A 23,058-nucleotide genomic window follows, 5' to 3' on the forward strand; every position below is an offset into this window, starting at 1 on the left:
TAGAATTTCATTATCAGAAATTTAGAATCATAATGTTGCTAATTTGAAGTGAATTTTTGTAATCAGGATCTCTTTGAGCTTGAGAGATGCATTGAAGCTGGTGTGAACAAGACAAAGACACAATTAGATATATATTTGGCTGAGCCGAGGCTAGAGTGGAAATCATTTCCGAAGTTAGATGTTCTGAGTTACTGGAAAAGTAACCTAGATCGACTTGGGGACTTAGCCTCGATGGCCTGTGATGTTCTCATCATCCCCATTACTACTATAGCCTCAGAATCGGCTTTCAGCATTGGAGCTAGGGTGTTGACTCCTTACAGAAATCGTCTGCTTCCAGAAAATGTTCAGGCTTTGCTTTGTACGCGTAATTGGTTACGCGGTTTTTCAGACTATGAAGGTATACATTTACTTGAGACTTGAGATTATTTGACTATAACAACTTTCAAATAGTATACATTAAGTCATTAACAATTGTAGGTACAACAGAAGATAACGATCACATTGGCTATGAAGATGCTAGAACGACTAATAATTCTGGAATACATGATTCAAGATCCGAAGGTTCAAGTGTGCCATGAGTCATCAAAGTTAGTTTAGATCAGAAGAGTAAGTCCTTGTTCACCATCAACTCTGTTTCAAGGCTCAGCATCTGTTGGATCGGAACTCGACTTTGGTCCAACTCGATTAGTATTTTTGTTTTTCTCATAAACCGTTTATGTTGTCAATCCAACTTGGTTTAAAATTGTCTTTATATATTATGTGCTTAACTCGATTAGTATTCATAGAATATTATATCCTGGTCCTTATACGAACAAACTTGGAAGATCCATATTATAGAATATTCTCTTTTTCTATTTATTGTGAACAAACTTGTTGTTATTTTCCATTTAACATCCTAGCCACAAATTTGTTATTTTCCATTTACCTTCGAGCTTCTATTCAAACATAATAACAAGAAAATATATTTCAGATTTGTGTAATGCTACTTAGCTTATCAAAGTTAAATGGCTTCAGTAGGTTAAATAAGGTAACATATATTTAAGTGGGTATAGTTAAATGAATTTCAAATATATATTAGTTTAAATGGGTTTAAACTAAAATGGGTTGGATTTAATTGTGATGGGTTTAAATGGAGTGGGTTTACCCATTTTAACATCTCTAATCAAAACCCACATTAGAAGGAAATGCATCATTCACCATATCCACATATCTATCTTCTACTAGATTACCCACTTCCTCACTCCCACTAATAAATGTCGGATCAACAGTACTCGTTCCGATATCTATATTAATTTCTTCCCCATGTTTATACCAAACATAATAATTTGGCATAAACCCATAACTAAAAAGATGATTCCAAATTCTAGTCCCTAGAAAACGCTTCCCGTTTTTGTACCTACTACAAGGGCAAAAAAACTTACCCCGTTTTCTTGTGCAAAAGGCTGGCTATTTGCTAATTGTATGAACTCCTCCATCCCGGCTCTGAACTCTTCTGTAAAATTTCCCTTCACCTCATCGATCCTCTTGTACATCCACTCTCGGAAATTACTATAATTGTAACTTCCTGACATTATTATAAATCTCTATGATCTCGTTTTTTTTTTTTTTGCTTTGTTTTTCTGTGAGTGAGAAAAAAGATTGGTGAGCTCAGTTTATATAGGCATATTTAGCGACTAAAAAGTGACTATATCACGTAGTCACCAAATACAGGTACACCTACTCCACAATGCTAAAACCGTTTTTTAAACCAACATTTAGCGACTATTTTGCGACCCACCGGAATGTCGCAAAATAGTCGCCAAATATACGACTACACAAGCAACTACCCAATTAGTCGCTAATTTAGCGACTATTTTGCGACAAACGTTTGCGACCCGGCAAAAATATCGCAAAATAGTCGCCAAATATACGATTATTCTTATTTCATCGCGTTTTAGTCGTTATTTACGACTATTTTAGCGACTAAATTATTTTGTCGCAAATTAACGACTAATAAACGACTATATAAGAATAGTCATCAAACAGTCGCGAATTAATAAGTAATTAGTTGTTAAATTTAACAACTACGAATTTAGTCGCCGATTGTAGACGGAAAAATCGTATTTTATTGTAGTGTCAATTTGATTATTATTTTTATTTTATTTTGTTTAGAGGAAACTTCCGAGAAAATGAATATTTTCTTATCGTTTAGTATACTTTTCTTTTCTGACAGCATAACGTAGATATACAAATGTATATATATTTTTATAATTTTCTTGACTAAATATCGTAAGACGTATTATACAGTCCACATATTTCTTACTAATTGGGCGGATCCAAGAGAATTATTAGTATAGAGTACATATTTAAATATATCTAATAATCAATAGTATAAATTCTAGTATATAATAAAATATGTGACAGAAAAGGTTAAAACACAACAAATGAAGGGATCAAACATCCCGCGAAGAAGAATATTTAGAAGAATACATAATCAAATAATCCAGTAGATAACTTAATAGATTAACTATAATCAGTGGGGGGCACGTGCCCAACCTACTCCTAATGTAGATCCTGGTTTAAAACAAAGATATCATTCTTTCCCCTCCATTTCTTCCTATTAATAACTAGAATTTAGCTTAAAAACATACCCGAAGGAAAATACGTTTAATGAAAATACAGATAAAAGATGAGGTGAGAGACCATATTTTCATCAAATTACATGGATTTGATCGTGACATTAATTATTCTCTTTCTTAATTTACCACAATCCAGACGTAATAATATTATTGCAAATGAAACTACGTACAGAACCCTAATGGGTGCAACTACTTGAGGAAGAAGAAACCTAATACAATAAGAACAAATGTGAGAATCCCAGCTAAGGAACAAATCCTTTTTGGTAATTTTCCTTCATCTTTCCTCAACATCATAGCCTCATAGATTGGTAAGCAATTCACCACTGCGAAGCTCGCCAGCATCAATTCAAGTACGAGCCCTTGTCCCCAAGCGAGAAGACCATAAAGGCCCCAGACCAGAGCAAGGAGATTCACGATCGCGGCCGTAGTCATGGGCAAGAACATGGGCGAAGGGCCAAAATCAAAGATCTCTTGCTCATACCTCTTACTCTGTTCTTCATCATCGTTGGTTTTGCTTGTGAGGTTAAATCCATTCGTGGAGAGGTTTAGGGTTTTAAGAGTGAACTCTATGAAGCCAAATAAGAACGAAGAGAATCCTCTTATCGACCACATTCTTTGATCGTTCCACCATCCACCATAAGTTCCTCCTTCTAATACAAAGTCTAGTAGATCGTGCGCATATGCACCGAGGAACAAGAAGATGTAAAGCCAAAACCATGGATCTGATGACTTGGGGAAAACGCTAACTCCATATAGGAGGGCAAGTTGGGGCAAGAATCCATAGACGATAACAGGAAGCGACCAAAATGCCCAAAATGCATATTGACAATAGCCTACTCCCATTAATAGACCCAATGATTTGACACCATAGATAATGGGGCAATACCTTGAGAAGACAACTTCAAGAAGCCCAATTGCCCATCTTTTTTGTTGGCTCACTACATCAATTAGACTTTTTGGGACATCTCCACAAAATGCTGCTCTTTTGGGACTGCAAAAAACTGATCTCCATCCTTCACAGTGGAGTCTGTACCCTGTGTAGTAGTCTTCTACTAAAGACCCATATCTAAATCCAATCTGCATAGTTTTGAATGATAGTTTGAAGTTATAACAAATTGAAACCAATAGTACTAGATATTATTCAAGGTAATTACGAGGGTTGGTTTATTCTTACTTTGGAGCCCCAATTGGTGTTGTGCTCGTAGTCACATCCGGCTACATTGTGTGCCAATGCCAAAACATCTTGAGCCTCGATGGGCTTATTCGCAATACGATCGGGCTTAAGTTCATCTATCTCAGGCAAAATCAGATTAGATGGACCCCCATAAAAAACACGTCGGTTGAAGAAACAGCCAGTTCCCACATGATTCGGACCCATTAGACCATCAAACCCAATCGAATTGATATCAAAAAGACGCTTATACACGCATGCGTAGATATCATTCTTGCTTACTCCTTGAAATTTTTGAGGAAACTGCACAAACCCTAAACCGGTTTTGATTTCAGGATCAGTTAAGTAGCACAAGGCACGAGTTGGTGCTACAGGATTGTTCGAGTACATATCACAGTCTAGTGTTAGAATGATCGGTGAATTCGTCATCACTCCAGACACTCGTAGCTATAGTGAAAAGTTACAAAAAAAATCCTAATTAAAACTAAACAGATATGATATGCTAGTAGACTAGTAGTTAACGGGACTGGTAAGGTTTAGTGGATATATATACCAAGGTATTAAGAGCACCGGCTTTGAAATGATGTGGTGAAACTTTACTCTTCTCTCTTGAAACATAAATTAGGTTTGGCATTATGTATGTTTTGGTATCATCCATATCAGTCTCGCTATTTTGTAGCACCTGCCCTCAAATAAATAACATAATGAGATTTAATGAAGATAAATTAAGAACAACATATGGTAAATCATTATAAAAACATGCAATTTTATATGATATATTATATAGTAGTGAGAAAAAAAAAGAGTTAATTATTGTACCAGAATAACAGTGGGATGGTCATGACGAGTGAATTTTTCGGTCCACAAATCGAATACTCCACGAAACTGATCGGCTGTGATAAACGCTGTTTCAACTTTTCCACTCTCTACCACATGTTCTACTCTACTCTTCATATCTTCGTACATCAACTGTTCCATCAGGACCACCAGGTCCACCACACAATTCAGTTTTTGTCTTGATATAACATAGCCAATTACTAATAACGTCTAAAATATCTTAGAACTTACTAAGCTTGTAAACAATGAAAAAATATATATATATATATATACACTGTATGTTTACTACTCGTAATCCCTATGGCTCGTAATTAAAGACAAAAAAAAGTGTATTAAATTTAGAGTACCTTTAGTCGTCCATTTTCAAAAGATAATATTTTGGTACGTGTACATCCAGTACTCTCCATTTTCTATGTAACTTTTTATTTTCCATACCATTTTTTGTCAAACAGTCTATTCTATTTTTTTTTAGAAGTTTAACTTTTAAATTACTGTTTAATATTTAACTCATAATTGATTGATATATACAGGAAAAACATATGCATAAAGAAATTGTTATATGGTATTCATCAAACAACCAAAAACCTTCTATCATTTGATAACGCTTACTCCTATCGTATTAGGAGAAATCATTTGGGTCACTACGACGAGTCTTATTCTTATTGTTAAAGAAGAAATCATGGATGTTTAAACACTAATAATAAATGAATAAAGGTGATGTCACAGTCGTCCAAAGTCTTTAAACATGACAAAGTCGCTATTATCGTCGAGAAGATACGATAAGGTTTTTACCAAAAAAGAGATACGATAAGGTTTTGAAGGAGTGACTGACCAGCTCCCAATTGAAGCAAATAATTTTGTTTGTCTGTTTCTACTCTCTCTCTCTCTTTTTTCTTTTTCTGTTTTATTAATTACTTCTTCCTCGGAAAATAGTACTATCTTAAAAGTTCGATATGAAAAATTGGTAATAGAAATCGTTAATCCAGGCAATTATTAATTAAGATTACAATATTCGGAACGGTCATGGTGGTTAGTAATTAAGACTTGTAAGAACGGTCATGATGGTTAGAACGTACGAGAATTAAGACTCGACTTATGTTGACCTACCTCTGAGCATTTGTCATAATGAGATTTAAAAAATTACTAATATAGTTATAAGTGATTTAGTTGAAAAATAATACATACCTTAAGTTTCTCAGCTTCATCACTCCACGAATGTGACTTTGATGAGAAATAAACTTCAGGGGACCGATCTTGAACATTGTTATTCTTGCAAAAGGGCAGCCAATGCTTAGAGAACTCAGCAGCCTCCATAAGAGCAAACAAAGTTAACGAAGATCCTCCATCGTCCGATACGTATACTGAGATCTTATCGGACGGATACTCGTAGGCCATCACCGATAAGGCTGTGTTGACCACCATAATGGGAGGCTCCTTGTACGGATCAGCCGTGCATATAAACACGTCCAGCTTTGGAAAATCCTCCGGTTTAGCTGCATAGTTCTCAGGGTACTCGGTCCGGTGAACCGGGTTGAACCGGAGGGACGTTGAAGTTGCCCACATGAAGGTGAGAACGATATCGGAGAGGAGAAGAAGACATGTTATTATTAGAGGTGTGTTTGCTGTGAGAAGTGAGTGTACATGATGGTACATGAGGGCTACGATGCCACACGTATGAATTACGGCGTAGATTCTGTATGGAACGGTGCGCCGGCAAGGATGACACGTGTGGAGAGTTGTGCCGTTGACCGTGTTTTCTCTATGACGTTCCATCGTGTTACTTTTTTGTTTTCTTTTTAATTTATTTTGTATTATGATAAATATGAGAAGATTGCTACATAGAATTCCTTTTGATATTTATAGACGAGTTTCTTTTTGAGAGTAGTCTGCAGTCATTTGACATCTCGATTTTAGGATTTTGCTAATATGCTAAGTACTTATAATTAAGTAATCTTATTAATTTATTAGATAAGTGATTACATCTCTGTAATATCTATAATCTATGTCTACAATGTGTAGTTTAAAAAAAAAAAATACAATGTATAGTTCCTTCACTAGAATAATACAAATATAATTATTTGAGTAGAAAATATTTTTTTCAGCTAATAGATTGATTGTAACTTATATCAAAATAATTTATAAAAGTTTTCTTACTAGTAAAATGATGTTTATCAGTTTTAATAGTATTTTCCAACACACACATGTACATACATACTTATAAATTATTGATAAATACATTGATTGGTATAGAATTCGAAACCAACCTCTTGAATTGTTGCTCTTATTTTTCTGCTCATTTGACATATTAAGGTAAATAGCCTAATAGGTTTGGCAAACAGCAAACTCTTAGAAGCCAACATCACCGTCACCAGATTCACCACCGTCGTCGTCGTCGTCGTCGTCATCTTCATCTTCATCTTCATCTTCATCATCATCATCATCATCATCTTCTTCATCAACATCATAGTCATCATAGTAACTGTCTACGCAACCAGAAGGGCATTCTCGTTGGAAAATCTTCCATTTGACCCCACAAGCGTTGCTGCTGATTTGAGAAGCTATCACATCTCTTGCAAGTCTATAAGCAAACTTAATATCATTTGGTGCAACCAAGACAATCTCACTTGAAGCCAGTTTCTCTTTATAGTGTATGAATTCTCCCACGAGATCCTCCATCATTTGCGTAGAAGGATTCCCTCTACCATTTATCTGCAACGAAAATAATCAGATACCAAAGCTAATGATTTAGTTCATTCTAGTTCTCACTTACAATCAAATTGTTTGGGACTATATATAAACTCTACCAATTTCTCCAAATATAATTAGTAAACGTAACTCAGTGGTAAGAAAGTTAGTTGTACCGGGAAAAAAATTGGAAAAAGAGAATATGGTATTACAATAAATAAAAGGGTCAATTGACCCTTCCCCTCCAAATACCACTGCCCATGCTATCAAATCAGACAAATATTGAAACATATGGAAGATCAATTCATAAAGTTTATCCAAACAATATATCTCTAAAGCAAGATTTTTTTTTTCAAAGAAGCAAACAATTGCTACCATTCAAACTATTTTAGCCTCAGTAATTCTTTAACTAATTAATAAAAATAACAGAGAAAAGAACCACTTACCAATTGGTAAATTCGAGGGTGATCACAATAAATCACCACATTTTTTATGCCCAATTGAATTGAGTGATTTATGCCACAAATCGCTCCTAGAATCTCTACTTGACAGAGAATCTTGGTGGCGTCCACAGATTCTTTCATTTCAAATAACAAATTATCCACATCATCGCAAATCGCAACTCCAATACCAGCAAATATCATCTTTTCATTATCCATCGTCGTTTTGTCACTCACCAAACCTTTGAAGTACAATCTGTAAACTATACTATCAGAAAATTTGTTTGTCATACAGATAGATTCACCGACCTTAGAACTAGCCTCGCTTTTAAGGTTTGGGATATCTTCGGTTATCGTAGAATCTATCCTTTGTTTTTTGGAAATCAAAGAATCTAAATCATGTCTTTCCATGATTGTTTAGTCTCCGAATTTTCTCCAAAAAACTTATATAGCTATATATAGAGGAAGAGAGTGGGATCCAGGCGGAGCTTGCAAAGTTGTGAAAGAAGTTTTTTACAAGGAAAGATTAAGTTGTGGGTATGATTGGCGTGACTATTCATAAATGTATAGTTTGACTGAGATTTTTTATCATATCTAATTTTGTGAACATTAATTATTTTTAGTCTTTTGTTTTATTATCATCATTTATTTTTATAAAGCCGACAAAACAAAAATTTAAAGCAAATATAACTTTAAGACTATTATTTTGTTTTCTTTAAAATGTACAATACGTTTTTTTGCAAAATTAGCTATTTTGAAAAAGTTATTAAACATATAGTATCATAGTGGGAAAAATGAAATAAATAACACGGGTATATTAGAAAATGACTAATTAAGCCTTCTCTTGAAGGCATAAATAACACGTGTATATTAGAAAATAACTAATTAGCTATTTTTAGCTGGGGTCGCTTGCTTCTTCATCGGGGGTTCTTTCGATGTCAACGCAGGCGAAGCTCGATCCGAAGGTTGGGCATTTTGCTTGGTTGGCTTCATAGGACATGAGGTTGCATAGTGGCATGTTTCTTTGTAAAAGAAACATGTGATAAACGCAAGTTTGGGATTCTTGGTTTCCACAATCGTCAAGCAGGATCGAGCAAAATGTCTGACCTGGCCGTACGTATAGCATCCTCTCGGATCAAGGTTCACCTTAGTACGTCCTCCTTGGTTAGCGAACATACTACCCTTGCCACGGTTGTTGTTCTGATTTCGTTCGATCTCTTGGTTGTTCCTTCGAGGGCTCACCATCTTTCCTTGTGGCGTCATCTCCTTCTTTCTCTCCCGAACAGTCACACCTTTCTCTAGTTCAATCCCTTCTTCGACATTTACAGCCTTCTCTTCTAACTCAGTGACACTTCCATAAGTCACGGCTGGTAGTCTTTCCCAAATCTCTGGTGGGAGTCCCCAGAGGAATCTTAAAACCATTGAGGCTTCATCATCATTTCCATTGTACAGGTACCTTCGAAATCTTGTGAATACTTGACCATACTCTCGAACGCTCCTTTGTCCTTGCTATAAACCTATGAATTGCTTTTTCAAGCGATCACGGGACTCAGGAAGAAAATACTTAAGCTCAAACTCTCTCTCTTGAACATCTTCCATGTGATTGGTAGGAAATGATAACGGGAAATCACTGTATCCCACCATGCTCCGGCATCTTCCTCTAGAAAGTTAACCGCGATCTGTCTCCTATACTCTTTAGGACATCTTGAAGTCTCAAAGTTTATCTTTAGGTTGCGTAACCATCTATCTGCTAGAACTTTGTCTTGCTCTCCTTTAAACTTTTGAACACCTAAGTCTCTCATCATCATCACCAGCTTAAAGAATTTGGCTGACAGAGAGTCAGGTTGCTGATTTGCTTAGTTTTGCTGTTGTTGCTGCTGTTGGATCATATGCGTCAGAAGGTCGTGAATCATCGTAAGAGTCTGCTGAGTCTCTGGTCCTCAATGTTCCCTTCCTGATATCCTTGATTTCCCCTTAGAATTGTTGGGTTTGGGTGTGAAATGAACTGCTCGATAGGTGAGTATTGTCGAGTTGGCGCATAAGTAGGCTCCGACGAGCCAAAATGCATGGATCCCAGTGGAGAATACCTTGGTGTAGGTCCAGGAAAATCCCAATTAGGCATGTCACTAACGTTTGGTATGTGGTGCTCATGAACCGAATCATAGCTTGGCTCATCTCCTAAATGCTGACCTTATTCCTCTGGCCCAAATGGTTGATCCCAGTTTCCCTCACGCTCTGGTGAGAGTCTCTCGATCTAGTCATTCTTGAACCTTGACCAGACATTTGCAATCATTGATAGCAAGGTAAACTTAATCCCATCTACCTAAGTGTTCAACGAACCGGATTATCCTAAGTGCCCTTATGCGAGTATTTTGACTCGATAAAACATTTGAAAAATACGAGTCCTGCGAGGCATCATAACCATGCTTTGATACCACTATTGTAACGCCCCTGAACCGTCCTATGACCGGGAACGCCCATAATGACCCTGAGACACCACTTGGAAATAGTCACCAACGATCCGGCCGAAGTTCTAAAACGGATCAAGACCCTTAGCCAGTCCGCTGGCGCTATTTCCTCCACTTTAGACATCACTTAGGCTTGCCAACCCTCGTGATGCCCAAGTGTTGAGCCGACTCGGACTAAGTCATTATCAGACATTACTCGTACTTACAAATATATGAAACCCGAATTCATTCATTAAATAAAGTTTTACGAAATGCTACCAAAAAGACTTATAATTTTTTGTGGCCAAGGCCTAGAGCCTAAAAAGTTGTACATATTAAACATACTTACTTTACACAAAGGCACAAAAACTAGACCAAGATCAAAGTTGCATGTCGAGACGAATCACCAGGAAGATCAGCCATATCCAACAATTGATACTTAAGTTTTAGGTTTAAAAGAACACATAAAACTACAAGTATCAAGACTTAACCTTACATGCAATAGATCAAGTATATGGATCGGCGATCGCGTACATGATCTACCATGGAGAACATCTCAACACTCAACAACCAATTTAGATGCATAAAATCGAGAAAATCTATCAAGAAAATCAAGAGAATGCGATCTAAATGCACATACAAACCGAGAACTAGAACAAGTCTTTCAACATGGAACTAGATCGAATCAATGTTTCCCTGAACTCACAGATTGTCGAGAAATCTTAAACTTAATCGGCTTGATTCTTGCTAGCTTCGACACAGACTTCGAGCAACAGCTTCTTGATCGGGTCGAATTTGTTTTTTTTTTCTTCTAGATGAGTCAGATGAAGTAACTTAGTAGTACTAGTATATCTTAATCTTCCATTATATAATTTTTTGGCGTGAGATTTGGAATAATATCATAACATAATTCAACAAAAGCAATACACATTTTACAATTTATAATCTCACCAGGTCAGCATGTGACAACAAACTGTGTAAATGAATTACGGATTGCATATGATTTATTTTCCAGAATTCTATGATGTAACGGAATAAACACTTTTAGCATAAACAGGTCGAGAGGTAGCTAATAGCGAAAAGATGGTCCATATACGATTGATTATTTTGATTAAAGGATTCTATATCTAACGTTGGGAATTTAGCAAGTAGGGTTGCTTATTTTGATTTAAGATTCTATATCAAGCGTTTAATCAAATCTAAATACACATACTGGAACCAAGCTCTTTATATATTATTATGAGATCAGTCTTATGCATATGATATGCACATGCCACATTGTATGCGTATACTAAAATATACACATTTTTTGGTTAAAATCTCTATTTTATTTACTTTGTGATTCACACAAATAATACAGTGTAAAAGATACAACAACTATGTTATTATAATGCTAATGATTTAATAATAGTAAAATTGCCCATCAAAATCCACAGCGGAACCAGAAGATTTGAAGTCGAAAAGAGGACTTAGTGTTTGGTCTCCAGAAGGATTTTGCTTCGATTGAGAAAAAGAGAGAGAGTCGTGTTTGAAGTTTAGTTTTGAAGACACATATATATACACTGTCACTTACATGAGAAAAACAGAAAACAAAAAAAATATCTAAAAAAACGTAAAAAAGAGAAAGGCTTACACACGAGAGCCATGACTCATGAGGTATAATCCAAACGTCACAGAAGTCCTTCAGCAGTTATTCACAATCTCATTTTTTTTCTCATGTTTTTGTTCGTTACACTTTCGTCTCTCTTAACGCACACAAGTTTCAAGTTCCTAATTAGAAAAATAAAAAGAACACTTCCAAAAGCCTACTTTGGAAGTTGAGACCTCTCTCTCTCCCCATAAACCCCTCTTTTTCCACAAGAGGCTCCAAAAAAACGAGCCATTTTCCTAGCCTAAGGGGAGATGTGGTTTCCTGTTTAAGCCATTCTTTTTTTTTGTTCTTCCCTCGCAACAGAACAAGACAGTTCCGAAAGACCATTGAGTGTAGAGAAGAGAAAGAATTAGTTGGAGTGATTATCGGATTTGGATATTGTTGTTAACGTTGTTTCAACTTCCGTTAACATCATCCGTAGTTGGTTCCCTGGTGTCATTTTCTTCACTTCCTCTTTTGACCATATGAATATTCTCTTCACCATGTTGCAGAACTCACTGCATCACAAAGTTAAGCCAACATATATATGAGTTTTGTGCAGTTATTCTATTGAATAAGATATAAAAGGTGTTAACACTTACGGCCATGGGTCATCACCAACAAGCATCATATCTCCCTCATCGTCTGTGAACACTATTTCCCATTGATTGCGACTCTGCAGTTCCCCTTTTATGTCAAATAGCTTCTCAAGGTCGTCTATGAGCTCATTGTATCCATTTAGTGCAGTTAAATCCACAGCCCTGCCCACAGGTACGCCTTGCATCTGCACCTGTTCAGCAATCACGGAATCAGGGTCATGTTTTAAATCCACAGACATTATATACACTTCTCATGGCCTTGTAGGCATATATAAATCTAGATCATGTAAACAGAGACGTATGCTCTTATATGTTCGTTACATACCTTGATACGGCTTCTTGTAGAACTGATTTGCTTGCTCTGGACCTCTTTCGATGATGTCTGCGGAGGTTCCTGCTTTTTCTCTTCTGATACTTTTGAAATCTCGGATTTTGGGTCTGAGTTACTGTCCGGAGTCGATTTAGTTATGTTGATTGGTCGCATGGGTGCAGTTTTCTCCTCGGAAGCCGCTAGAGAGGAACTCATCAGATCAATTCCAAATAATCTATAATTAGCGGTTGTCTCGGGTTTCTTCTGTTCGACTGGGGAAACCATTTGGTCGTTCAGTGTTGAGTCCTTTGATAAATTTGACACAGAGTAAGAGTTATTTAGCCAGTCAGATTTCTTAGCATCCTCAGTTGAATCACGATAACATTGCTGAGAAGAACTCCTCTGTGAGGTGAGGCACGATTGTGCAAACTCATGGGATTGCCAAAGGTTAGAAGCTGTTATGCCTACATCTAAAGACAAAGCATGTGAGTGAGATATGTAGCAAGGAAAATTGAGCTATGTACTAGCAAGGATCACTGCCTTAGATTGTGTCTCACCAAGAGCAGATACTTCACTAACTTGACGGGGCCTTTTTTTCATCAACATAACTGACTGGGGGACACTTTCTGAAGTTACAAACGACTCGATTTCCCAAGGTGAAACCTTATCGGGTCTTGGAATTGATGCTGGCTCATCCCAATGAACCTACACAAACATGTAGCAGACTGATTGAGTTTTCGTACATAAGAGAAATTAAAAGAAGCATTTGTAAAAGTGGAAGGAATTTTACTTCTAGGCATCGCCATTTTGAGTCTTTCCAGTGAGGGGAGCAGTCTTTAACACCAATAACCGTGCCAGAATATCTTTGTAAAGAAACAGATGTGTTAGAGAACAGTTTTGGGGACAGAGAATTCGCAGGGTACATAATAAAGAAAAGATTCAGACTACCTTCTTTCAGGGGAATCCTCTCCCTCGAACCGCATCTTAAATCTCATCCCTACAGAGAACTTATTGTTCATGGCTTCTAGATATTTGTTCAAGCTAATAATGAATTGGCTTGTCCTGCTCGAACCGAGATTAAATCAGTAAGTAGAGTGTCAAAAAAATTCATCCCAGATGTTCCCGGAGAGTAATAATTGTATATACCTTGGTTTATAGTATACGATGAACATAGTTTTGGCTTGAGTAGCATGGCATGCAGTAGCAAGCACTCCCAGATGCATGCTATGACTTGATATGACGGATGAAGGCATACTGCTCTGTTGACGATTCGCACGTCTGACCCCAACCCGCAACTCTCCGTTCTCCCCTCTGGACAATATAATATAGTTTGGCAAATTTGAGTTCCAAAATTACCTAACGGAAATGGACTATCAGAAGAAACAAAACAAGGTAGCAGTGTGACTTATACCTAAGGAATACAAAAGTGTCCCCAGCTACCAATCTCTTTGATGTAACAAAGGTGCTCCACCCTGTCGTCAATAGATGCCTCCGTGGTTGGCCTGTTAAATAGGTTTCAGGAAAAAAACAAGATCAGTAAATCTTGTGGATATCTCCCAGAGGTAATAATATATTTTTATCATTTTATTTTAACTGGCCATGGATACATGACTCTTTGATATGAGTTGAGAAGAAATGGATCCATCACCTCTAAAAATATGCCTGAATTTCCACTGATAACCGTGCACATCTTCGGCTACTAACTCCTGGGTTGGGGTTTGCTGAGTCATATCCTAAAGGATAACAAGAGATGAAAAATTCATATTAAAAGGCAGAAATCCCAAAGTCAAATGTGAAGCCATTTTGGTATGCTCATACCAGGGGAGGAAGGCATTCGGTAGCATGTTTCCTCAGAACAGAAAAACCACCATGGGTGCTTGTATCAGAGGCAGTCAAAACCTTGCTGAAAGAGTGAACCTTTGGCTTTTGCAACTCGGGAGGAGAGGGATCAGGACTCATAGGTTCATCAACTTTCTGCAAATTTATATTTATTAATCAGGAAAACAAAATGGTAGTGATGATAACAACAACACTCAACTGGATTTTTTTTTTAAAAACTTAGAAAAACCAACAGAACTTTAGCACTCACAGTTCCTACAGGGATCAAAGTAATCTGGGCATAAACCTCATCAGTATCTTTCTCCGCCTGTGAACAAACACAAGTGATCAAATCAAAAACAAGATCGGTACTCATATTTGGTCTAATCATTTTTTTAGCTTCAAAAGATTCACACAGTATCCATCAATAAACAAATGGTCAATTCCATAGAAGAAGAAGAAGAAGAAACCATCTATATAATTCAATCCTCCTATATTGCTAAATTTGAGAAATTATAGCTAGCTAGTCAACCCAACAACTAATAGTCTAATAAAGATGCCAAAAGAGAGAAAAGCAAAAAAAAAAAAAAAAAAAGAGCAAGATACCTGAAGACGAACGTTCATAACATTACAGAGAATCTTAGGAGGAAGAAAGAAAAGTGGCTTTATCGTATTTAAATCCTGTTGCGTTGACGCTTCCAGCTAACCCAGAAATAGAAAATATCAGAACAAATTCTCAAAAGAAACCAAATCAAAATTTGCAAAACACCGATCTAAAATTCAAAAATCGAAAGAAAAAAATAAATAAAAAGAGAAGGTGGTTTAGGTTATTACTTGTTCCATGTGACCTTGAGGGAAATAATAAACTCTTTCACCAGCTTGAGGAACATCAACCAGAGGTCCCGCGCATAATTTCCATAACTCATCGTATAAACCTTCACCTGTTCCCACATACGTCCACCGGAAAATCAGAAATGTCGCCGGAAAAATAAAAATAATAAAACTCCGGTCAAATTCTCGAGTCCCATTCACACTACACAAACAACATACCTCCCTGATTCGTCATCCGCTCCAACTTCAACCGTCTCCGCCTCCGCCGCCGCCGCTATCAATGACAGTCTCTTCTCTCTTGGAAGCTGAAAGAGGCGTAATAAAAAAAATTGAAGAAAAGGAGACGATCGAGCTCCCCCAACCCCTTGGATTCCGTATCCACGTATCTTTTTTGTCTTCTTCTTCTTCTTCTTCTCTAATGCATGAGTAACGATCGAGAAAGAGAGAGAGAGATCTGAATCGTAACGCAACCAAAATCACCAAATCCTCCTGCTGCTTTGCTTTGCTTTGCTACTCTCTCTCTCTCTCTCTGTAACTGTAACCTCCTCCTTCTCTCACTCTCTCTCTCTCTCTCTCTCTTGGTGACTTTATATCTCCCCTTTTGATAGACACACACACACACTCGCTAACTCGCGTCTTTTATGTTAAAAACGCCATTCACACACCACCACCACCACCACCACCGCTTTTATCCCCGTTTCCCCCCTCTCTCTCTCTCTCTCCTCTACCTAATTTAATTTAATTTAATTGTTTCTATATTTGATGTCTGAAACATTTTTGTGTTTTTTTTTTTTTGGGTACTATGTAAATAATAAGAGATTCTGTTTATTTTTCTAAAAAAAAAATCTGATAATTAAAGGAAACTTTATAGGGAAACTTTATGGGGAAAAATGCCATAAAAATCAAAACAGCAATAAGTATTTGTGTTTCGTTAGTGGTTTATAAATCTACTTAGCGTAGTTGGTTACGCTTCGATGTTTGTGGCTCTGAGGTCTGGAGTTCGAATCTACAAGATATCTTTTATTTTAAAAAACAAAAAAACCTTCTTCCAAACCGAGTCGAACCCGCGGCAGGTGAAAACCAAACTCTCACATTAACCATTGGACCACATCATACTTTCAATAAATATTAGAAACAAAATTTATATATCTTGTCTTTGACTAAACGGAAATTGTTAACACATACTTAACGACGTGCTTAAAATGGCCAGGTTAACAAAATTTTACTATTTTATCAAAAAGTCAAACTAAACTTTGGGATTAAAACGATATTTCGAAAATTCATTCTTTTTTCGTTCCAAATTTAAAAATTGGATATTTTTATGATATTTTTCCCATAATTTATACGTAGCTTTTGTTTTTTTACCTTTTCTTCTACTACTTAACAAATTAAAAATACGATTGCGTTGGATTCGATGGTTTAGGAAGAATAATTGTAATTTACTGGATTAATTTAATTAGTTAACGGAGCGTGAAGGCGCGTGTGGTTCCGTTACGGTAACGAAACAGGCGTTATCGTTAAGATTCCGTCACTTTCACCCCGTCTGCCCCAACGCCAGGCAACAGGACTGGCTTGAATTGGGAAAGCACAATGAACAGACTTGACCTCCTTCTTTTCTTTATTTACTACTTCTGCCACTCTTTTTCTTTCTTTTGGTTGGGGACGACCAAAAACATTTAGCATCATGTTGTGGCTAGTGTTTTTGGACCTCTAATCTTTTTTTTTTTTTTTTCAACCTGTTTCACTAACTACTTACTTTACTCAAATCATAAAAGACTAAAAAAAATAGTTAGAAAATATGAAAAGCGCATAGCAGAATCTTCAAAATAATTTGTAATATATTCATACATATAAGTAAGATGTATAGTATAATGGTTTGTCCAAATATCATCGTAGTATCGTTTCAATTCAATTTTCGTGTAATGCATATAATGCATGATTTTTTTTTTTTTTGGGGAAAACGCTAATAAATAGATTTTCGACATTTTTGTTGTCTAAACAACTTTTTTGATGAAATATATATATATATATACAATATTTGGCAATAACTTCATCTTTAGGCGTGTCGTATTTATGGATAAGTGATGATCAAAAGTTTCTAAATTTTTCGGGCAAATCGAATATTTGATGTAGTCATTTGGCAATGAATAATGCCAAACTTAATTAAACATTTAAGAAAAAAACCAAAATGGAAAGATGAAAAGTCTATTATAATCCAATAGTCGATCTTTTTATTTACAAATAAATTAGGAAAACTTTATCGTTTAGTTCTAATGTAATTAAGGGTTTAATACTATATGACTAAAAATGCAAGAAAACGTCACGTATGACGTATTTTTGACAACTTCTGTTCCCTTTAAGGATATAAATAAGCAAGATGCCTTCTTCGAAACCCACCACCACCATCTCCGGATTTTCTCTTTCTCATTTTGGACTATTTTAATAGTAACATTTAATACTAATAACTTTGGTATCTTGTCCCAGTATATTCCCAGAGCTTGTTGTAACGAATCTCAAAACTTAGTAAGCAATTTATTATAGAATTTTCGTCGTCGGTCCACTTAGAGATCATTCATTCCCCATATAGTTCCCTAATGTTTGGTCTCAATTAAATTAAACGAGTTTGATTCTTTCAACGAACAAATGTGTTTAATTCGATTTTAATCAAATTTAGTAGTACTGTTTATGAGGTGAATTCAATTGTTCATCTATTTTTATATCTTCTTTGATTTTAAGTTTAACCTCATATTCAATCGATATACTCTAGTGTATACCACTTCTTCAAGCCTTGACGAATTCACTCGCTCATGACTCATGAGTCATGAGTTTTGTACGTAGAGATTTCAGCAATGCTTTGTCTTCATGGTTTGATGCAATCTGCTACTATTTTTTGAGGGGAAATGAAAAGTAAAACTATTGTGTGTGTTCCTTGAAGCTTGAGCATTGACTTGGTGTATCATGAAGCTAGATGTTAATTTCTGGAATAACAGCAAGTCAATGATGAATCATCTATTAAAAGAATGGGGTAATATATTTCCCTGCTTTTTTTTGATGGCATATTCCCTCAACTCTATGAAAGAAAATATGTTTCAGAAAGTTATTCATATTTGATGGCAATATCTCGAACAATGAATATGTTAAGAAAAGAAGAAAAAAAAAAGAGATATTTATCTTAAATTTGAAAAAGGTTCCTACTTTTATGAAAATCTTGGAACTAAGACTTTCATAAAGTATTAAAAATAAATTATTTTCTTTGAACTATAAGTTATGTGTTCGATATGCTTGATTCTTAGTTTTACCTATTTGTAGTAGTGATCAGTAAAATTAAGGTCTATATATGATCAAATAGACCATAAGTTATATATTACATGCATATGCTGCTTATAAACACAACCAAAAACTCGTACAACGAGACAAAATTTAGGGTTTCATGAATTATATATTGATTTGGAGTGGGATTTTTCTATACAAAGGTTCAGATCATTTGCTAGTGAGGCGCTTGTGGCTTGCTGTTTCAAATAGATTTGATGATATAGCGAGTTACAAGTTTTTGCCGATGTCTTTCTCTTTGGCCATATGTACGTACATACATCTGTCATTCTATAGATTTGATGATATAGTTCGATATTATAACCTATAAGTGGCTACGCAAAAGTAATGATAGTAGGCCTCGTATGTAGATCTACACACATAAAACCCACAGAGGATGATAGTGGGAAGGATAATAAAGGGTTTAAACATCTACTGTAATTTGGCTTTTAGAGCTCTAATTATAAATCATAAAATGCTATAAAAAGGAAAGAAGTTGCCAATCAAAGTAAGGATTTGTGTGAATGATTGTCTTTACACTGCTCATTATTGCGCCACAATGGTTGGAAATAGAATTTTGTATAAATAGCTTTATTGCTTGACACCTGTATTTTTACATAATGGACTATACTTTATAATGTGTATATGCTCGTGTGTGTGTGTGTGTTTTTTTTTCGTTAATTAACTTATAATTATGATCAAAGTGTCCCTTAACCCCCTCTTAAGAGTCAAGGGTCACATTTGGCGTTATTAAATTATAAAACCGATACTTAATATGAAGTTTGATTATATGTAGTTGAACAAGTCATCTTGCCGTGAAATATTTAGTAGTAAACGAGGATTCTAAGATGCATAATACAGTATATTACCGTTATATTATAAGATCCACACACAATAATAGTTTAGTAAGGGCTTTTATACGTGTGTACAACAACACTCGGAACAATAGCTAAATTTAACTACATTGTTTTCCTGCACATGAACATTTTTTGAATCAAGATCTTAAAAATTAAATCCATTAATAATTTATAAATAAAATGACTAAAATATGAAAATCAAAGGAATAAAATAAATAAAATAGCAGAGATACAGTACTATGATTGGCTGGACAAAGATAGAGTTTGCGCACCCATGTGGAGACCAACCATTTGAATGTTTCATGGCCTATATATCTAAATATTGCATTTATTAACCAGTGGACTTATTATATAAACCATGTTACACTCTAATCACTCGCAATTTAGTCCAGATTCAGAACTATACTATTAGATGGATAACATACATTAAATGAAATAATAGCATATAGTATAATACATGAAATAATATAACAGTACTATATTTTATTTAAACTCTAGAAAACGGTTAAATTTTAATTTTACCATTTCGAAGTTTATTCTTGCCAACATTTCAAAGAAAAAGTTATTCATAAAATAATTATAATGAAAAGGTAACAATATCTCACAATGGATAAAATACTCGACTATGATCAGGAGGGCTAAACTGAAACATACATTCCCATCAAAGGAGTAGCTGATGTCCTAAACCTCTGAACTAGAGTCAAGAGAGCATCGATACAGGAGCAGGCATTATGTGGTTCAACGGTTCAAAGTTTTTAATATTACAAAATTGTAAAGTAGTGTAGTGGTTAATGTTTGTTTTCTTTATCAAAAAAAAAAAGTTTTTAATATCGATTTATATAAGAAGAAATATAGGGGTTTTATTAAAGGTAAAAATAATCACTTTCTCAAAACAGTGTTTAAATTATAATTTTGGGAATTTTATGCTAAATATGGAATATTGTAAAAAGAAATTATCACATGAGCTACCAGATTTTTCATTCAGGTATATATTTTAAAATTTTAATATATAAATATATAAAATTAGAAAATGCTAGTTTTAAAAGAAGCATATCCGTTTGGATTTCACATTGAGACATTTTCCACGGGAATAATTATATTGAACGTTAAACAATAAAAACAATCCGATATGAGAGGGACACTTCTTCATATTCTTTTTATCTAATATATTTAAATCTAAAAATAATTAAATATTTCTATAACAAATTTTAAAAATTGAGTTACCAACTAATAAAATGTATTGTATAAGTTGAAAAGCAAGGGACCACATATTTTTTATTCAATTCAAGCAGCCGGAAAAAATAAACTTTATACATGACAGTGTTATTGGTCATTGATGTTCTTATTATTTAATAATGTAGTACACTAATAATGTTTTAGTAGGATTTGATTTATTGGACCGGCTACAAAACAAAATGTTCCGGGATAAGTGGGATCTTTGTTCCTCACGTTTCCTCCAAATGATGTTGACTTTCATTGACTTGCTCTCTCTGAGGTTCCCCTAGCCGTAGGATCTTTGGGTCCTCATTTTGAGTCCGTCAGACTCGGAGGTTCCAAATCTTGGAATACCATCATCCCAAATCTGGTGCATTTACAAAAACGCCATTACATGTGTCAATACACATCTTGTTTTCCACTATTATTCATTGATTAACGTTTTTTTTTTTGGAATTTTTAGTGATTAGATATTAAATTTCACTATCGTAAACAAATAAAAATAAAAATACACGAATTATATTAGTAGTTCGTTTCAGTATAAAACCGATGATAATTTTCCAACCGTTGTTAATTGTTGTTGTAAGTAGTTTGAGCACAGTATGTATATACGTACCTTGAATGTAGCGGATATCATCATCATCGCTAGTACGCATTATCATTATAGGCTCCACATACTTTGTGCCTTTTTGTCATTTGAAGATGATGTGTTTTTGGATCACGTTACTAGAAAGAATATGTCAAGCTAACATATATCGATAGGCAATCCAATTTTTAAAACATTGGCTAGCGACGTTTATAACTTATAGCACATATACATTTGTAGATCAGACCAACACTTTCCAAGGGTTAGTCTAGCTAGTTAAGTTGCGGATCCTACATTACACATGATGCTATGTTCTATATATATGCATGGTTTAACGAAATTCGCCTAAACTAAACTACAATATTCGTAAATTCAAAAGACTCGAATGTCTTCTAGAAAATAAATGTGTAGAATTTCATAGGGAAGACATAGAACAATGAGATCGACCCAACAAAAAAAAAATCAGCAAATCAACTTGCAATTAGACATCTTTATTTAGAACATAACTTTGTCCTGAGATTTAAAAAAAAAAAAAATAGTAATAACCAGATACCAGTACTATACCAGGTCCAAATACGCAGTTTTATTCTTCATTTTTTTCTTTCTCAAGGGATACTGGAGCTGGAGGATTGATGGTGGACCATGAGCCACCGGCCATTATGGAGTTCAAAGACATTGGTGATGTGGGAGTACGAGCCAGATATATGGGCGGCAAACGTGGTGACCCAAGCCACGCTGGTTAGAACCCGTGTCTGCACATCACGGGGGTCGTAACACCCAAAGTCCGAGTTGTCGAAACACAACTCCCATTTTTGCATCACTGCGTCATACCTATAAACGAGGAGTATAAGTGATCAACACGATGAGTGACTCTGAAGCTATAGTAGGTCGATGTTGTTCAAAAAAATCTCTTAAGAAACCCAAAAGAGCATTATTAATTAGAAAGTATGTCAGCCATTATATTTCTAGATATTATCAGGAACCCGTTAGAATGGAAGACACAAAGATGTTAGTAAGGCGCGTTATATATATATAGTTGTACCCGGAGACAAGTTCACCAGAGCCATTGCAGCACTTGACATAATCAGAGTTGAGCCAGAAACTAGTCATTCTATCAATTTCCCTCGAATCAATGATGCTAAAGAATTCATTGTTCACATCCCTGACTGCTTTAGTCGTTGCATAGAACGCCTTCCACCCATTAACCGGGTTTAAACCATTTGTTTCCTCTGTAAAATCCTTTGTGTAGAGATTGCAAATGAAGAAATCAAGGGATCAGCATCAAAAAGTGTCTCTAAGGCAAAATAAAGTGAAAGACCAAAATTAAACCCCTTTCATTCAGACACGAAATTACCTGGCGATAAAGGAACTTCCAAAGGCTGTCGTCATTAGCAGCCTTCATCATCGAGGTACTCGTCATTGACAACTGGCAGAGACTTGGGATATCCAAATAACTGAGAGCATAGGTCGTAGTAACCTCCGGAAGCAACTGTTCAATCATGGACGCTTCCGGCTTATCATCATCGACCCTCGCTGCCTTCGAGACCATTTTGAAGATGGACTCAAGGAGAGTGAGATGCGGCTATGAGAAATGGATAGAAGATTATGACGGCAAGTATCAAAGATCAAGTCCACGTTTTGTTTTGTTATGTGGTTCCTCCTTTATCCAAACCCTAAAACATCGTTGTGTAGTGTACTCTTCTCG

The 23,058-nt window shown here is 35.5% G+C and overlaps 4 protein-coding genes across 5 annotated transcripts; all 4 read right to left on the reverse strand.

Annotated features, from left to right (window-relative positions):
- Positions 1-2,739: 2,739 nt before the first annotated feature.
- On the reverse strand, positions 2,740-6,538 carry LOC104722603 (cellulose synthase-like protein G3). The gene is made up of 5 exons (XM_010440801.3): positions 5,812-6,538; positions 4,609-4,758; positions 4,343-4,471; positions 3,793-4,236; positions 2,740-3,695 (listed from the first exon to the last, which is right to left on the reverse strand). Exons 1-5 carry the CDS (start codon positions 6,397-6,399, stop codon positions 2,808-2,810), a joined length of 2,199 nt encoding a protein of 732 aa, XP_010439103.2. The 5' UTR covers positions 6,400-6,538; the 3' UTR covers positions 2,740-2,807.
- A 233-nt stretch (positions 6,539-6,771) lies between these two features.
- Positions 6,772-8,228, reverse strand: LOC104722604 (E3 ubiquitin-protein ligase RSL1-like). The gene is made up of 2 exons (XM_010440802.3): positions 7,758-8,228; positions 6,772-7,335 (listed from the first exon to the last, which is right to left on the reverse strand). Exons 1-2 carry the CDS (start codon positions 8,160-8,162, stop codon positions 6,973-6,975), a joined length of 768 nt encoding a protein of 255 aa, XP_010439104.1. The 5' UTR covers positions 8,163-8,228; the 3' UTR covers positions 6,772-6,972.
- Positions 8,229-11,723: 3,495 nt separating this feature from the next.
- LOC104722606 (auxin response factor 9) lies at positions 11,724-16,234 on the reverse strand. Of its 2 annotated transcripts, XM_010440803.3 has the most exons (14): positions 15,606-16,234; positions 15,390-15,496; positions 15,162-15,257; positions 14,827-14,883; positions 14,556-14,711; positions 14,386-14,470; positions 14,149-14,239; positions 13,884-14,048; positions 13,686-13,799; positions 13,528-13,600; positions 13,295-13,442; positions 12,753-13,207; positions 12,431-12,618; positions 11,724-12,346 (listed from the first exon to the last, which is right to left on the reverse strand). In XM_010440803.3, the coding sequence occupies exons 1-14, from the start codon at positions 15,619-15,621 to the stop codon at positions 12,199-12,201; spliced, it is 1,899 nt and encodes a 632-aa protein (XP_010439105.2). In that variant the 5' UTR covers positions 15,622-16,234; the 3' UTR covers positions 11,724-12,198. The 2 variants fall into 2 exon arrangements, with proteins under 2 accessions (XP_010439105.2, XP_010439106.2); XM_010440804.3 differs by lacking the exon at positions 15,162-15,257 and having other exon boundaries at positions 15,606-16,131.
- A 5,581-nt stretch (positions 16,235-21,815) lies between these two features.
- On the reverse strand, positions 21,816-23,055 carry LOC104722607 (putative F-box protein At4g23960). Its single transcript, XM_010440805.3, has 3 exons — positions 22,708-23,055; positions 22,396-22,592; positions 21,816-22,184 (listed from the first exon to the last, which is right to left on the reverse strand). The coding sequence occupies exons 1-3, from the start codon at positions 22,900-22,902 to the stop codon at positions 21,959-21,961; spliced, it is 618 nt and encodes a 205-aa protein (XP_010439107.1). The 5' UTR covers positions 22,903-23,055; the 3' UTR covers positions 21,816-21,958.
- Positions 23,056-23,058: the final 3 nt, after the last annotated feature.

Source organism: Camelina sativa, chromosome 11 (genome assembly GCF_030686135.1).
Source record: "Camelina sativa cultivar CO46 ecotype springtype chromosome 11, ASM3068613v1".
In the NCBI taxonomy this organism is placed as follows: Eukaryota; Viridiplantae; Streptophyta; class Magnoliopsida; order Brassicales; family Brassicaceae; genus Camelina; species Camelina sativa.